We start from the raw sequence: 16,874 nt of genomic DNA on the forward strand, positions 1-16,874 counted from the left end.
TACTTGTACAAAAGTTTATTCTGTTTTGTTGATAAGAAAAATATGCATTACCGATCATCACAGTGACAAGCTAAACAAGGTGCTGGCTGTATTTGATTTTTCTGCAAGCCTACACGCTCATATTCACAGAAGCTTCACGTCCAGCATCTGTCCAAGTCATCGCCCCAAAGAGTGAAGAGTGGCTCATCTGACTTCAGCTCTCACAGCCTCATGTAGGCCACCTAAGAACAAACAGCAAAAGAATTAGTGAGGAAATTGAATTGAACTGAATAAAACTCATTATATTTCAAAATAAATTTAAAAAAAGAAAAAAAAAGAGCAGCAAATATCCCGAAGCAGAGATCCCATGATCAGCACGGCGACACATTATCTGCAATTAATGCCTTCAAAACAAAAGCACCACAGGTGGTAGAAATTTAATCACGTTCAAAAACACACATTCACACGAACAAAGCCCAGAAAACGAATGGGCTCAGCTCTCTCTCTCTTCCTCCATCTGCTATTGCTGGGCGTTTGCCCGCTGTAGACAATGGTTGCGCTCCACTGAGGGCTCTATCTTGGGATGATGGATGAAGGCATTTGCCTCGCTCAAGGCCCCGTCTTCTCCATCCCTGTGCCAACGTCTGCTCATCACTGAAGCGCATCGGTGGTAATTCTTACAAATGACAACCAGCGCAAACAGAGGTGAGTTGGTAAAAGGACTGAGTCCAAGAAAAAATTAGTTTTTTCAAATGTTAACTTTCTTTTTACATTTGATCACTTTTTGGAACAAATTGTTTATATTATGAGGCCATGTAAAAATGACGGTGATGAACGAAGGTTAAGCTGCTGACAGTAGGTCAGAAGGTCACACTACTACTTTTTTAACCTGACTTAACACTGATGAATGCAAAAGCTACACATACTGCACTGTAGCAAAATACTGCTTTTTTTATTTTTTTTTTAAATCTGTACAAAACAGCTCCTCAGTCCGTCTGGGTATAAAGGCCACTGACACAAGGATGACCAAACACACGCTCATTGATGCTTGGTGCCAGGGACGCGTGTTATCATCACACTCCAGCCATGGCAAACCACACAGAGAACATTTGCACAGGGGAAAAGCCAGACACGGAAAGCTCAAGAAAACTAGAAAGACAAAAAAAAACCTGACGCTAAAACAGGTTCTGCACTGAGATTGATAAAGCTACTGTATAACAAGGACAAAGCTGTTAACCTATGTATTAATGCCCTTCTATTCTTATCCTCATGTGTCACCGCGCCCCAAGGACTTGCTCTACATTTGAAACTAAGGACCCTAAAGATCTGGTTCTGAAGTGTGGACACACAGACTGTGTCTTGCCTTCATGAGGTGTACACATGATTAACGAGCAGCATCCTCCATCACGCCACCCACCATGTAAAGCAGGGCCTCCCGACTCACACTGCCCGTTAACAGTAAGCTCGGGTCATTCAGCCTTTCAGCAGCGTGAATCACAACTAATAGCGTGCCCGCGTCACCACGAGTGTCGCTGAGCGCTCCGTGCGTGGATTCCTCTGGTTCGTTGGACCACTTCCACTGGGGAGCCGTTCATTTCCACGGCGCTTCTGGTGCGAGGCTTTCAAAGTTATTGCTTGTGAGACATACTGTACCATCTTTTGTGTTGTCTAACGCTACGCGTCACGCACATTCCCCCCTAATCTGAAACAGAATTCATAATCAGCCCCAATAAGTGACTTTTTTTTTGTTTGTGGATGGTGAAGCCATTTTTGCTTCATTTGCACACTGTTTTCAGACCACCTCCTTTAACTCTAGATGCCCCTGTGATTGCGTTACCTTCTCATTCTCTGCTCCTCTGAGCATGACGGGTTTTTACCATGAGAAGGTGTCTGGGTGTGTCAGTTTATTGCTCGCTTTTTTGCTGTAACTGCTTCCACCACCTGACAGATACTGTGTCCTCTGTCTGAGGCAGCCCCCCCCCAATACTTTCATGTCATCTTAGGAAGCAACAACCGGGCTTTTAGCAGAATGCCGCTTGGTGATGGAACAGGCTTTAGAAACCCATTCATTTATTTATTTATTCAGATAACTGACTTTCCTTATAATCAGGCACATGCTGCAGATACACCAGGAGACGTCCTGCTTTGAAAACTGTGTAGAGTATAGAAATCAAATACTAATCCAGTTGAGTTTAAACAATGCTTCCCATACACAATTTTTTCATTTTTATTTCCAAGCTGACACTGAAGTATCACCATTTTAGTAATTTTTAAAAGGTGCCGAAGCACTTTTAACTCGAGTCTTGCATTCGTAATATATATAAAATCCACAGTTATTTGTGAAATGGAGATGTGCACTTCAGACAGAGGCAGACAAAAGCAGACGTCTTATTTCCAGCAGTCATCCATCATCTACGTCAGCTCAGATGAGCATTCTCACCGAGCTCAGTTACTATTTAAACAAGTGACCTTTACTGTAGCTCATGTGAGTGAGCAGCAGGAATTGTACCGGCTTTTGTTTTGACATGTCATTAAATACTCACTAATGTGAACCTTTCAATAAAATTTCCTTCTATTTTTATCATGTATTACAGGCTTCAGGCTTCCACTGATCTCCTCCTATACTTTCTGTGACAAACACAAATGTCAGCAGATGGGGAAACTTGTTTAAGAAGTAGGAGTCACTTCCCAAACATTCTGAGTAGGAAGTGGAGGCTAATGGTGCTAATTACCCCTGTCACTATGTTTAAATCTGTTAGGCACAGAGTTGACAGCAAAGTTAACACCTCCTGTTTTTTAGTCACAGGACTTTCTGTATCTTACTCAAGCTAAATATACAATTACAGGTGTATGAATGCTGGAATGGAGCTAAAGCCTCACACTTGACCCACATAATCCCTAACGCAAAGCTGGTAACTGAAAGATGTAAATCATAGAGTTGATTAAAGGCGGGATAAAAGCACTGTTAAGCACCACTAAACAAAGGAGAAACAAGGTACTGTAAGTAGGAAGTCAATCAAATACGTGACTGCAGCGGAACGGTTTCCCGCTGTGCTGCTGATACATTCTCATCCATTTAAAAAAGATGAAAGTGGATCTTTGACAACATTTCGTGATCATTTGTCACAGCAATAACCAACTCACCTCATAGGACCTCATGCATCGCATCGATGTGGGGAGCGCAGAGTTGCTGTCCTCTATCAGTCGCAGCAGCTCCTCGCACACCTTCAGCGGCAGCTCCACAGGGTGTCCGGTGGCATTGACCTCCCAACTACTTACAATGCTGGAAACACACACACACAAACACAGAGCAGGAGTGATTTATAGTGACGGCCGCGGCATTATACAACCACCACGACTCCCAGAATAGCAGCTGTAAATCCCACGTTGATGCAGTCACCCTGGGTGTTTAATTAAGTCGTTTTAGAGTGTAAACTGAACTGGATAACTAGGGCTACATGAAAGTGGATTGATGGTGAGTGTATGAAATTAATCAGTGTGCATGATGGTGTGTGTATACGTGTGGATGAAGGGGGGGTGAAAGGAGAAGAGGAGGGTTTGACAGAAAAAAAAAAAAAAAAGATTGATGCTCTGTCCGAGTGTGGTGCCGATCCAGTTTGTTTGGGTGACATTTAGCCATCTGTGCAGCTCCTAAGAAGGAAAAGTCTTCAAGTTTTGGCAGTTGTACTGAAGACATCGCTCAGGAAACACGACAGCTACGTTTGCATGCAGGAAACTTGCCATTAGCCACAAGGTGGCTCAATCTGTCTGCTTGGCAAAACCTACACGGATTCTAACCAGCCTAAGTGATGATGGTTTTGCCTGGTTATGTAGTTAATGAAATATAAAGCAGAATTGGATTCCTCTTCTTTCAAAATCCATGCTTAGGAAAACAAGTGCCCATATAATTTCCATTAGATGTAATTTCCATATGTATGAGACCTTGTGTTTCCCATTGTACCGGACCGTGATGGTGCCGGCAACTTTCCCTCAACTAATAATCAAGTGAGTGCCGTCAGTGACAAGGGTAATCCACTTAGGCACTGGCTCACTGGTTCTCCAGCCAATTATCGGCACTCGTAACAACACATACTGCAACCTCTTGCTGCAGTCGACTGTAGCCGACTGTATCCCCAATAAGAGGGCTGTCGGCCGGGGATTTCAGCTCCCCAAGCATAACATTTAATTTAGAAACGTCAAAGATGAGTGATGAAGGATGAATGGTAAATTATGTAGAGGGAAACAAGGGTGCGAGTAACACCAGCATTTCCCTTTGTGAGACTTGAGAGAACAACAACTGTTCTAGCCAAGGTAGAAAAACAACTGTGGTGACACTGTTCCAATTTTCGATTTGTACTGCTGTGTCTTGATTTCTCTGAAATAAAGTGTCAATACAGGCTGTCCTCATCAAATCAATTATTAATTAACAAATCACAAATTAGATGTTATATATAATTAATAAATAATGACATATGACATTGCATTAGCCACACACAGAAGCCAGTATTCAAAATCACTTTTCAATTTAAAGAGGCACCTTTAAACCACAGCTTCAGCCAAGTTGCCTGAAATTCATCACAGTGAGTGAAGTATCAGTGGCTCAGGCTCCTGTGCGCCCCTATGCACATGTTTCTGGTGGATCTCCTCCCAGAGCCAGACCTGTGCCGATAATATGGTAAGATAAGATCTGACAAATCCCAGAACCCCACAGCAGATGTGACATGTAGGTCATACAAGGATATGCCCCTCCAGAACACGAGTGACCCAGTGTTACACCGGTCATGCTCTATGACAGTACAGGCAGCTCAACGTCTCGTCTTCACACTCCTTCACGCCCGTCACATGCTCAGAGTGAACCTGCTCTCATATGGCAAACCTGGCACCCCAGGTGTCGAGCTCCTTGAAGTCTGTTTCTCATGGAGAGAAGCTCAGCCGCGTTTAGTCAATGCTGTAAGAGAAAGTAAGTCATTGACTTTCAAGGGGTGTCCTGCTTTTGCCTCCCTTTTGCACTAATTGTCACTTTCATTTGCCTCAGCAGTTTGAAATTGATTCTTTGAAATCGCCCGAATGTTTGTGTTAAAACAGTGACGATTGATTCCCGCCGATCACGAAGCTGTGATGGCTCGTTTTACGCTGCCGATGACTCTCTTGGTACGAGCACGCAGCTAAACGAAACACTCAGCTCTCACAGTGCAGTTTATTATGTACTTTCAGGCGGCTCTTACTTTGACTGAGAGGATACAGGATTTCTCCTTTCATGGGATCTTTGCTTCTAATTACCCTTTCTCTGTCAGTCAGCCGGTGGGCTTGTCAAAGTGGGAGAAACAACAACACTTCCTTGTTCTGCCTTCACTCTACCCGGCTGCAGGGAAGAGGAAGAGGAGGAGGAGGAGGAGGAAGGGAAAAATGCTGAGTGCTTATTCACTTGAAAATAATGAGGGTGGAAGGCTCCTTCAGTGGGGTGCTGCCATAGTGAACATGTAGGCCACATGCAGCGAATCCACCTACAACTCTGTAATGGATCACAGCAAGGTACACAGAGCCTCGCTCCAGTCAAAACAACAGCTACTGTAAGTGCAAAAAACACGAGCTGACAACTCGGAGGAGGATAAATACCTTTGATGACAATTAGATGTGAATATATGGACGCTTCTATTAACTAACTAAAATCTCTTCACAGATTCACAAAGCAGTCTTTCATCCCTCGCAGCGAGCCAAGACAGGTGGTGATTGAGAGGGTGCGCGGGAAAGATGAAAGGATACGATAAAGAAGGGGGAAGCAAAGATCGAAGGGGGGGAGGCTGGAGCGGTATGTGTCTTCATTTACTCTCTCTGCTGGATGCTGGCGCTGGAGCAGGTGATGTAGAGGAGCTTCAGGGCTCTGGCAGCTCGGGGTGACGGAGAGCGACGCGCAGGGGAGCCGGTGGGCGCCTCGTCCTCGTCGCACGTCTCCGGGACCGGCGCGACGATGGAGTCGCTGTTCAGCAGCCAGAGCTGGAGCGGGAGAAGCCAGGTCACGTCACGCGTCAAACGCACGTCATAGACGTCTGGTCCAGTTTCAGACAAGGTGAATTTATATCTATCGCTATCGGCCAAGTAAATCAATGCATAAACACAATAGCTAAAGTAGATGTGTTTGCAGCCAGTCATTACATGAACCACACAACACATTACCTGGTTCTATTGAGGTGGCTGGTTGCTTTACTCGCAGCTGAATTTCGAGAAGCGGGGAGCCTGGCAGTTTGCTCAACCACTCTAAAATCACAGTGCGTTTATTCCTCTGTCCTTTTCTCAAGGACACTGCTTTCCTAAAATGTTCAGCCTTCATCTCATTGTGTGAATGGGTTCCTTACCAACAGGAAGGCCTTTCCATCAGGAGTCTGGACGGTGAAGTGGAAGGTGCTGAGTGACTGTGACAACCTCAACAGTCTGGCGGCTACAGTCCTCTCCAGGAAGAGAGACCTGTCCAAATCGGACGACAACACTTTAATTACATATTTAGTCTTTATGTGGAATGTAACAAACGAGTTCAGTGTGAGCAAAAGCCCCCACAAAGCGAAAGATTATTAAATCTTGCATCAGTGTGAGATGCACAGTAGTTATTGAAATTCTTGATTTATAACTGCAAAGTAGCAACATGGTGCAACATCGGTGTCGCAGGTGTTGGATGGCGCTTACATACAAATGAAGTACAATTGGTTTACAATGTGATTTCGTGCGTGGGCCAAAAATAAATGTGACCATGTGACTTTATTTCCTCTCCTGTATGTCCTGCACATGACAGCCTCTATGAAGCAGCTTGATTTAACAGCTACAGTTGCCTAATTATCACCACTAGAAGGCTCGATAAGAACCCGCCTGTTATGCGAAGCGTCTGCCTTTCTGTCTCCCACTGCGGGCTCCACCACCACCTGTGTGATGTACAGCTTCAGCGACCCTGTGAGATAGGGAGAAAGGCTCGAAAGGCTCGAAAGGCTGCAATTTATGCTTATTTATGAAAATCTATTAGAATGACGTCTACCTGGCGCTACGGCCTCTCCCAGCACAGAGGAACAGCTCTTGCAGGAGAGGAGTGTCAGTCGGCGACAGGGCTTCTGCACGTCACAGGGGCATAAAGCACAAAAATCGATCAGCACATCACACCCATCTTTTACTTGGCCGTTATAAAGCTGCGATCAATAGCCACTATAACCAAGATGGAAGACAGATAGAGAGAGATACACTTTACTGCAGGCAAATTGTCATTTGTTCTCCTGCTCTTTTTTTATTTATTTTTTAAATCAGCCTCTCTTTCCATTTTTTCGGCAGCGTCAGTCATGCAAAGAGCGCCGCTCGTGCACGGAATGACTAATAGAAACAACAGGGAGATCAATCCTTCTCTGCGTGCTTCAGTTTAACGTCGCTCACGCAGCCACCCGAGGACCGAGCGACTGACTGTGTGGCGCGTGACACAGACGTACGTGCGTCTCCCTCACCTTCGGGTCGTGACTGTCGCCACCAACGAGGCTCACTTCCTCTGCGAGGGTCTGCTCACAGCTGCCATCTCTTGCGACAAGCAGGAAGGTGTCGCCCGTTAAACAGTCCTCTGCTCTGGGCAGCAGCTTCTTGTTAGCAAATGGATCGGGGTGACAACACCAGTCGTCCACAATGGCGTTCCAGTTGCCATTTGGGAGGGGGAGGACTCGCTTAAACGCCCTGAAGACAAAGGGAAATAAAAGGCATAATTGCCTGGTGATATGTGGAAACCGGATTAATTGATTCGTGCTAGAGAGAGCTAGTATCACCCCCACTAAGCCCAGAACTCAGTGAGAGCCAGGGAAAATAGTAGCACTCAAAAGACACCATGAATTCTTTAGCAAACATAGATTTCATAGAATTCATTATTTAGATAGTGTTCTGCTCCTTTGATCGAAAACAATATCTAATTAAGATTATATTTGAGTTGTATCTCGTATATGTGTAAAAAATGCTTCAAAATCAAACCAAATGCTTTGGGTCGTAAAACCAAAGCACTGAGCAGAGCCGTTAAAATCTCAAGAGACCTGAGGGAAACGGTGGATGATAATAATACACAGGATGACCTCTACTATTGTCCCTTTTTATATTCAACCCATTCTTTGTGTTACCACTTGATTCTTTATATTCCGGTGAAGCATTATTATGTGGACAGGTGGGGGGCTTTCGGTTCACAGAGGGAACTTTTAGAGGAAATGTGATAATTGCAGTTAATGGCAGCAATAGTATCTCAGGGCAGGCATTGTTACAAAGCACAATGAGGCACATTCCTGCAGAAATGACCACATTTACCTTGCTGAGAGCACTGGTGAGCTCTCTACTTTTCCTAAACCTTGAAAGCAAAAAGCAAGTTTTGGGCATTTTTAGTAGGTTATTGCTGAAGAACACAGCCAGAAGACAAAGGGCCCCGTTAATGCAGCTATTGCAATTTTCAGCATGTCACATTGCTGATCAGAGGAAGCTACAAGCTGAAAGCAATAAAGACCAATACCCGAGTCCGGATGAACTGCCTCAAGGTAAGAAAGACAATTGTTTTTTAATGGGTAGCGCAGACCGTTACGTCACAGACTCCATACTTCTAACCCAGTCAGGCTGACAAGTTTGGAGTCTGGCTCTGGCTCCATCCATCAACTCCCCTTTCTAGATCATCACTTCTAGCACTGGGTTACACCATCAATAAAACCCATTTCCACAGCTGCTCTCCTGCAGTCTATCTGCTCCTCACCTGTCCTCCAACAGCCTGGTCATGCAGCTCTGGCAGTGGAAGCAATAAGTCTCCTTCGTACTGAGCGTCTCCATCACACTGTCAGAAGTCTCTGTGGAGGGCCGAAGGCAAACAAATAAATGAGCCGGGTTTAGTGAATAGGTGGTGACCCAACAGCACAGAGAGAAAGAGAGAGAGAGAGAGAGGCGAGATCAAACACGGGGAGAGAGAGGGGGAGAGATAAAATCCTCTGTGGCAACAGCTGCTTGGCTAGGGAGCCGGCAATCAATCAGGAACTGATTCAATTTGTCAATGACTGTCCTTAGCTATAACTTCCTCCCGACTCAGGAGTCACATGATAAATTTCAGGATATGCCAAAAGACGCGCTTTGGGAATATTATAAAGCGTATGATGATGATATAAAATCAATTCAAAATACAAATGGAGTACTTTCTCGACTCTGTCGCCGGTGGGCTATTGAGGATCCTTAGAGCAAACGTAAACCTTCCCCGTCTCAGATGACCAATCGACTCAGTCCAATTAATTCAGAATAGACGGCAGGCTTTTAATAGCTACGACAAGTCTTTGTTCTTGTCTTGGTACAAGAGACTGGCAGAGCAGAGACTTCATATCGGTCACGCGTGTGAGCTTTACCGTCACCGTTGCTTTGTGCAACATTAATGCGCAGCCTGAAATGCAGCTCCTCCACGCAGGAATCTCCTGCAGGTGTCGGGAGGCAGGATCCCGGCTCCAAGGTGACTCCTGCCGGCAAAGTCAGGCTCAGGTTACCCCGCGGAGTCCGGACATGGAGTGAGGAATCACCACCTGTCACGACCACGTCAGAAGGGCTTTGAGCTACGTCTTTCCTGGAAGAGAGAACAGGAGCAGATGCTTTACACACAAACACACAGGCTTAAGGCTCAATTAGCCAGTTCATTTAGAGAGAGGACCATAATTATAAGTCTATTTAAGCAAGCGAAATAAACATTTGCTTGTTTCAGTCTTGCAAATGTGACAAATTGATGAGCAACCTGAAAACATGACCAACATGAAATGAGTACTTTGTTTTTACCATGATTACTATAATTATAAGCACATTTCTCACATTGTGACTACAGGTGTCGTAGTAGAAATGTCCCCATTGTGGGACTATTAAAGGTTTTCTTAATGGTTGATTTTTTTTGTATTCAAAAATAATAAATATTCATCATTATTTTTCAGGGGTGACATCTGAAAGAAAAAAAAACTTAGTTCCAAAAGCGTTGCTGTTAGGTTTTTAAAATTGTCGAGATCATTTTGTAGTTTGCTCGGCACAATATTAGAACAAACAAGTCAGTTTCTCTAAAACTTGGCAACGTTCGATCATCGGCTGCAGAAATGGATTTGTTCTTTTTCCAAGACATATGGATCGAGAAGAATCTGTAATTAGTCACAGTACAGTTTTACAGTACAATAATGAGCCAGCCTTGGTCGCACAACAAAACAAGTTTTCTTTTGTCATGTGTTTGAAAACAATGCCACAGAAGAACTGAGAGCCGATACATTCCCTCCACATCTAAGCCTAGAGTGGTAAAAGACCTTTATGAATAATGATGTCAAAGTAGTGTAAGCTAAAGGAAGTAAAGAATAACAGCTGGAATCATAAGGGCCCCATTTTAATCAGAAAAAATGTAGGATGCTTGATTTTTCTTATATGTAGCATTAGATTATTTCCTGCAGTAACAGAAACACACACAGGTTAAAGTATACAGTAAGTACTGTATAGTAAAGTACTATTCTGAGTGATCAGTGTCTATTTTTCTACATACCCTGAAGTCCTAAACTTGCTGTAGCAAATGTGAAATAAGTCTATGGAGTCACTTCTTTAAACTGCATCCATGTTTTAAGAAAGACCTAAACATGAGTGTCTCGAGTCTTTAGCGCCATCTAATGACGTCAATGCGCACTACATCCATTTTCAGCTATTTCTTCAATACAACATAAATTTAAAAGGAAAATAAATATTTCACTGATTTTTTTAAAATAATTATGAATAACAAAAAGAAAAATATAGTAAATATGAAGGTATTTTAAAACTACATTAAAGTATGATACAGAATAAAACAAGCAGAATAAGAAAGGTTGACCTCAGAGTAGTCATTCATTGAGTACTTTGAGGTCAAGTATTTTATGTTTGTTCATATTATTTTTTACAATGTAGAGCAATATGACCGATTATATCACAACTAATAAATAACATGGCATCATTTCATAAATGAATGTAGTGGATGACGCTATCATACACCTGCTCCATCGCACCTACAACCACCTGGACCAGCCTGGCGCCGCAGTGAGGATCATGTTTGATTTCTCCAGTGTATTTAACACCATCCAGCCTGCACTGCTGGGAGAGAAACTGAAGGACATACAGATGGAGCCCCCCCTGATCTCATGGATCCTGGACTACCTCACCAACTACCCCCAGTACGTCCGCCTGCAGAACTGTGTCTGACACCGTGCTCTGCAGCACAGGAGCTAGTCCTGCATCCTTCCTCTTCACCCTGTACACCTCAGACGTCAGGTACAACTCAGTCCTGTCATCTCTGAATGTTCTCTGATGACTCTGCTATTATAGGACGTATCCTGGGTGGTGACATCACAGACAATCAGGGAGTGGTGGACAGCTTTTTGGACTGGTGTGGATAGAACCACCTCCAACTGAACATCAGTAAAACTAAGGAGCTGGTGATAGACTTTAGGAAATCTGGGAGTGCTGTCAGCCCTCTTACTATTAAAAATGAAGAGGTGGAGGTGATGAACGAGTACAAATACCTGAGAATGTACATGGACAATAAACTGGACTGGAAAAAGAACTCCTCAGTTGTGTACAAGAAGGCTCAGAGCAGAATGTACTTCCTGGGGGTGGAGCTGGATCCCCTACATGCTGTATCTGAGAGGAGGATGCTGGTTCAACTCCTCTCTATCCTACACAACACCTCCACCCCATACACAATGTGCTGGCTGGACAGGGGAGCACCTTCAGCCACTCCTCCTCTGTCTGTAAGGGTTGATCTTCATCCGTGCAATAATAAATAATAATAACAATAATACTAAAACTTGGGCTGGTAATTAGATGTGAGTGTGTGTGTATACAGTATATGTTCGCATTCTATTTTTTTTAATCTCCCTACCTTCTTGTGTGTACCGCTAACTGTGACAGCGATCAAAGTGTGCAAAAAATTTCCCTCTGGGATTAATAAAGTTTTTTGAATCCTGAATCTTGAATTTTGCTTTAATAACAAACCTCTGAATCAGTCACCAGTGAAGTAGGTTTTCTAACAATCTTACTTTTGTCTCAAGATGCCGAACTGCCACGTGAATCTTTTTAAACATTGATAGTGTGCAACAAGCTAACCTCTGTTTGCTAAAGCTAGCTAGGCCTGCTATATTAGTGAGAAGAACACTGGCTGAATAATGTTGTAATACTGCATTATTAGACAGAAGATAATTACCCGACAATAAGGAGTCCACTCTGAAGCCTCCTCCTCAGTTCTACGAAGACTCCAGCTCCATGTGTTTTGGTCGGCATGCCTGTGCCTGCCATTCAGTTAGTTACGGATAATTTGCCAAACTAAAAACTACATCCATATCAAACATCCATGAAAATTGTGTGTAGCTGGAAAACGTTTAATGAAAGACACACAAGGCAAAAAGTCCAAAAACACAGATTTCCGATAAAGTAGAATCACGTTAGGAGGTTGTCTGCAGCGTGATCTAAACGCAAATGTCAAGTGAGTCAATGTAAAAGGAAGCGTCCGGTCGCAGTTTTCAAAATAAAGCAAGACGCGTTGTATATTGTGACCTCTGTTCAGTGTTATACTATGAGCTGCTGAACTGCTTATAGTAAATGAATTTCCACGCTGACCCGTAAAACAACGGCGAAAGAGAAAACATTTCACAGCATTTCACAAAACAATTAAATGTTGTTAAATTAATTAAATTAAAACTGAATGTTAATAGATTCTATTTTAATTATTAAGGGGTATTTCAATGAATATACCAAACGGTGTGGTTTGCGCTTAGACAAAAACTCCGTGACTCCGAGCTTTAAACCGTCAAATATACGTTCATACTCTGCTTCTGTTTCATAGCTTATTGCCAATATAAAGTTTTGCAGAAAATAGTCATGCATTTTCTACACGTTAATTTTCTACAAACAGCTACTTTTTTATCGCGCAATATCTCACGCCGTCCTTTAGTATAGCGAATAGCCACAAACAGGTTTTCATTTTCTACAAAACAACTGGATAACATCCAATAAAAACACAAAAAGTGCTTGAAAAGTAAATATTTGACCTTGAATTTATTGTTATTTTGTATTTCTTGTCATCCTTATTAGGAGCAAACCTGTAGAACTTATTAAAGCAACAAAACTTAAAGTTTTAAAAATAATTTAAACCTTTAGAGTGTGAATTGAAAATGCACACCTCCCCATACTTTTGTTTGGAATTCTTTGTTTATTGTTGCTGCTGCTGCTGCAGCAAAAAAAAGAAAGGATTCTTTTTAGACCCACTAGTTGCTGTGGGTCAGAGAGGAATACTAACATGAGTATATATATAATATTTTTTTAAATAATGAAAAAGAACTCTTGAGTTCTTATAATTTTAAAATATGTCTGGTAGTTTGATACTTTTGTTAAAACAGCCCTTAAAAATTTAAATTTAAGTTCATCTTGAATCCCTGAAACGCCAATTGCATGTTAACTACAGTTTAGTTTGCATGTGAGAGCAGAGAATATTAAGAAATCAATCTACCATTGTGTAAGATTGCGCTGTTGCACAATAGCAGCAGCAGAGCCTCCTTCCCCTCTGGTTCAACCCTTTGTGTCTCCTTATGAGCCGCCATGCGCCTCCACTACCGAAGCTGCCCATGTCCTGTCTCCTGTGTTCCAGGACTCAGGCTCTGAGGTGGACATTGAGGAAAGCATTACTGCAGCATATGATGGGGATGACGAGGCTTCTGCTCTTCCTCCAGGAGAGGTAGGGAGGACAGGGATGAGGAGGGGGCTGTTCCCAGGAGGCGCCGTATTACTGTGAGAAACTGTGACTCACGGTAAAACGGGTCTAGTATTTGACCCAGGGCGCCTGCTTGGATGGAGCAGCAGCTTTTTCATCCTCTGGCCTCTGTTTCTAACCAGTAGGACCAGTTTCTCCCCAGTCAGATGCAAAGACAGTAGGACAAACTGTTCCTACTGTTTTTGCATCTGGCTGGGGCCTTTCTTTCTTTTTTATTTCTTTATCACAAGTTTACCTGTACAATTTAATCAGGAGAACTAGCCTTTGCGTCTGTTTTTAAATTTCAGCATGGTGGTTGGATTGACCTTTCACCCTAAAGGCTGAGTTCAGCGCCTGGCAGGGCAGCTTCTGTATCCTACTGTAACAATAATTTTCTCCACAGCGATGGTGGGTCCAGTTCCACTGGAACTGGGGGCACATGGCCTCATGTCTTCCCAGTGAAGCTCCTCAGTGGCAGAGGAGAGGACTGCAGCATCATGTGTTATGGAGGGTGCACATGGCTGTCTGCCATCCTAATCCTGCACCACACCACAGGGAGCAGTGGCTGATGTACTGACCATTATGTCAACTGATTGGTTGACAATAGTATGTAATAGAAAAATGAGAAAGCAGAATAATTTATAGGTACATTTTCTACATAATGCTCTTTGGACAAATTAATAAAAAAAGCAAGCATATTTTTTCTGGTTTAAAAAAACAAGAATGATTTTCTGATTTGATAGACAAATCATTAAATATATAATCTTAATCACCTTTCTTTATCAATTATAGCTTTAGAAGGAGGTGGCGAGGAGAAAGAGAGGAGTTTGGAGGCCAACCTTCTAAATATCCATTTATCAGATATCAGATATCATACACATAACCTTCAGTCGCCTGCTCATGTCTTTCTGTGAATCTGATACTTAATTTTTATAATATTTATATTCATAGGGAGAAGATGTGGAAAACAGGAAACGTAAACAGGAGGAGAATGAGGAGTAGGGGGGTTGGAGGCCAAAACAAGCAAGAATTATCTTCTCTTCAATGTAAATATCATTTTTTTTACAGATGCATTGTAATATTCAGTCATCTGCTCTTGTGGTTTTCTTAGTCTAATACTTGATTTCAAGGGAAGTAGAGGAGTAGGAATGAATGTATGAATGTTGAACTTATGTAAAAATGAATCATATTTCTTCACATTTACATTTAGAGGGAGGAAGAGGCAAGACGAGTATGGGACGAAGGTTCAGGTTCATAGGGAGGAGGAGCTCAAGAGAACAGGAGACGAGGACAGGAGGAAGAGGCGGAGAGGAGGAATTAGGGTTGCAACTAACGATTATTTAGACAATTGATTAATTTGTCGATTATTTTTGATTAATCCGATTAATTGGATGGAATTTTTAAAAATTGTTTGATGTTTTTGCTTATAGAAATCCATTTGAGGGTTTTTTAAACTAATTTTCAATTTTGTCTTTTTAAAATAAACAAAGGAAGCATAGAGTTTTGTTCCAATGTGAATATCTGCAGCAGCTCCAATCAACCTGGCTGTGGGAGAAAACCCATGAAGACACGGGAGAACATGTAAACTCCAGAGGCTCCTGGGCTTCTTCTGGCTCTGAGGTAACAGTGACAACCACTAAGAACCATGTCATCATATTTTAATGCTGCTGTTGCATTTAGAGTCTGCACCGTTTAAGTTGCGCTTGTTCTGTGGTGGCGCCATTCATCAGTGTGTAGCGAAGGAGATAACTGCACAGCCAGCTGATGCTATATGAATTTATTATGACTTTATCTTATTTACTGAGTTCAGAGGGAGGGAATGAGAAGGTTTAAGGTCATATGAAGAGTGAATTAACGCATGTATTATGTCATAAGATTAGATGAATTGATATTCACCTGTTCTTTGTTTCAATACTTGTCTCTGATCTCTTTGTGTTCAGATCTGACTGATTTAAACATCTAGTTTGGTTCTGACTTTGTAAATTGTTTAGGTACTGATACAATCAACACAAGGTGGTTCCTGGAAATAACACATTCTGTTTTCCCTAGATTGAAGTCTTTGTCCTCCCAATAAGCTGGAGAAAGAAGTATACTGTGCAACACCTTACCATTTATCTACTGTTATGTTTATTCAATTAACCTTCTAAACAAGAACTTGTTGTCCAGCCTGTTACTGGCACAGTAGTAGTTTAATATTGTAGATAAGAGAATTGTTATTGAATTGTTAAGATAGTGACGTTAAGGTGACGCTAATGAGCTACATTTTAACACAGGTTTAGTCATTTACATCCAGTGGCAGCATTGTAGGTCTCAAACGAAAGAAAGCAAACTACTTTATATTGTGTACCACTATACCTGTAGATAACTTCATTTCTTAACAATATACTGCAATTACAGTGACAGTTTACAGTTTTTGTGATAGACAGTTTCACTGTTACAGTCCATTCATAAGTAGCTTTTCTACACAATGCCTCGCTGGGTGGGCAGCTGCTCCTCCTGATCCTCAGAAACCACTGTCATCTCTCTATGTCTCTCAACCACTGCATTCACACCCTGCAGCCGTTCTGTGGCTACACTCTAAGAAATACATGCGTAAATGTAGTAATATATATATCATATATGTGTGTGTGTGTGTGTGCGCGCACTTGTTTTTCTGACCACATGAGGACTTTAACATGATTACACAATTACACGTGGGGCCTTAAATTAGATCCCCACTGGCACAATCTCACCAACAGCTCCAAGAAAGTATTTGACACTGCCCCTGCAAATTTATCAGAAGTCCCCACTACCCGACCAAAAGTGTGTGACTGTGTGTCCCTGGGTGCCCCTCATGGTCACACGGGGTATGGCAGTCCAAGTTATGTTTCCTTTTCTGGAAGTATGTATTGCAATTGCACCAGTCTCTGTTTCCCCCTATAGAACATAAGAAATTTAATTGAAACTTTTTTTCACAGAAAAGTATAACTATATAATATGATAAATATACTATACTATTAGAGAAGAATAATAAGAATGTATTAAAGGTACATAATGCAGGTTTTATAAAAAATATATATATTAATAAAGACTGATATAACTATAAAATAAAAACTATGTTTATGATTTATTATTAAAATTATATACAACGGTAACAGAACAA

At 42.2% G+C, this 16,874-nt stretch overlaps 1 protein-coding gene and 1 long non-coding RNA gene across 3 annotated transcripts in view; both read right to left on the reverse strand.

Moving 5' to 3' along the window:
* On the reverse strand, positions 1 to 12,490 carry ube3d (ubiquitin protein ligase E3D). Its single transcript, XM_029129986.3, has 10 exons — positions 12,191 to 12,490; positions 9,354 to 9,565; positions 8,720 to 8,810; positions 7,455 to 7,674; positions 7,001 to 7,073; positions 6,838 to 6,916; positions 6,333 to 6,441; positions 5,807 to 5,973; positions 3,124 to 3,262; positions 1 to 221 (listed from the first exon to the last, which is right to left on the reverse strand). The coding sequence occupies exons 1-10, from the start codon at positions 12,280 to 12,282 to the stop codon at positions 201 to 203; spliced, it is 1,203 nt and encodes a 400-aa protein (XP_028985819.1). The 5' UTR covers positions 12,283 to 12,490; the 3' UTR covers positions 1 to 200.
* Positions 12,491 to 13,506: 1,016 nt separating this feature from the next.
* Positions 13,507 to 16,874, reverse strand: part of LOC129603182 (uncharacterized) — a 28,187-nt gene continuing 24,819 nt past the window's right edge. For both annotated transcript variants that reach the window (XR_008692886.1, XR_008692885.1), the window contains one exon: positions 13,507 to 16,648. This is a non-coding gene — a long non-coding RNA (uncharacterized LOC129603182). The remainder of the gene's footprint in view (positions 16,649 to 16,874) is intronic.

The sequence above is a fragment of the Betta splendens genome, chromosome 16 (genome assembly GCF_900634795.4).
Source record: "Betta splendens chromosome 16, fBetSpl5.4, whole genome shotgun sequence".
NCBI lineage: Eukaryota > Metazoa > Chordata > Actinopteri > Anabantiformes > Osphronemidae > Betta > Betta splendens.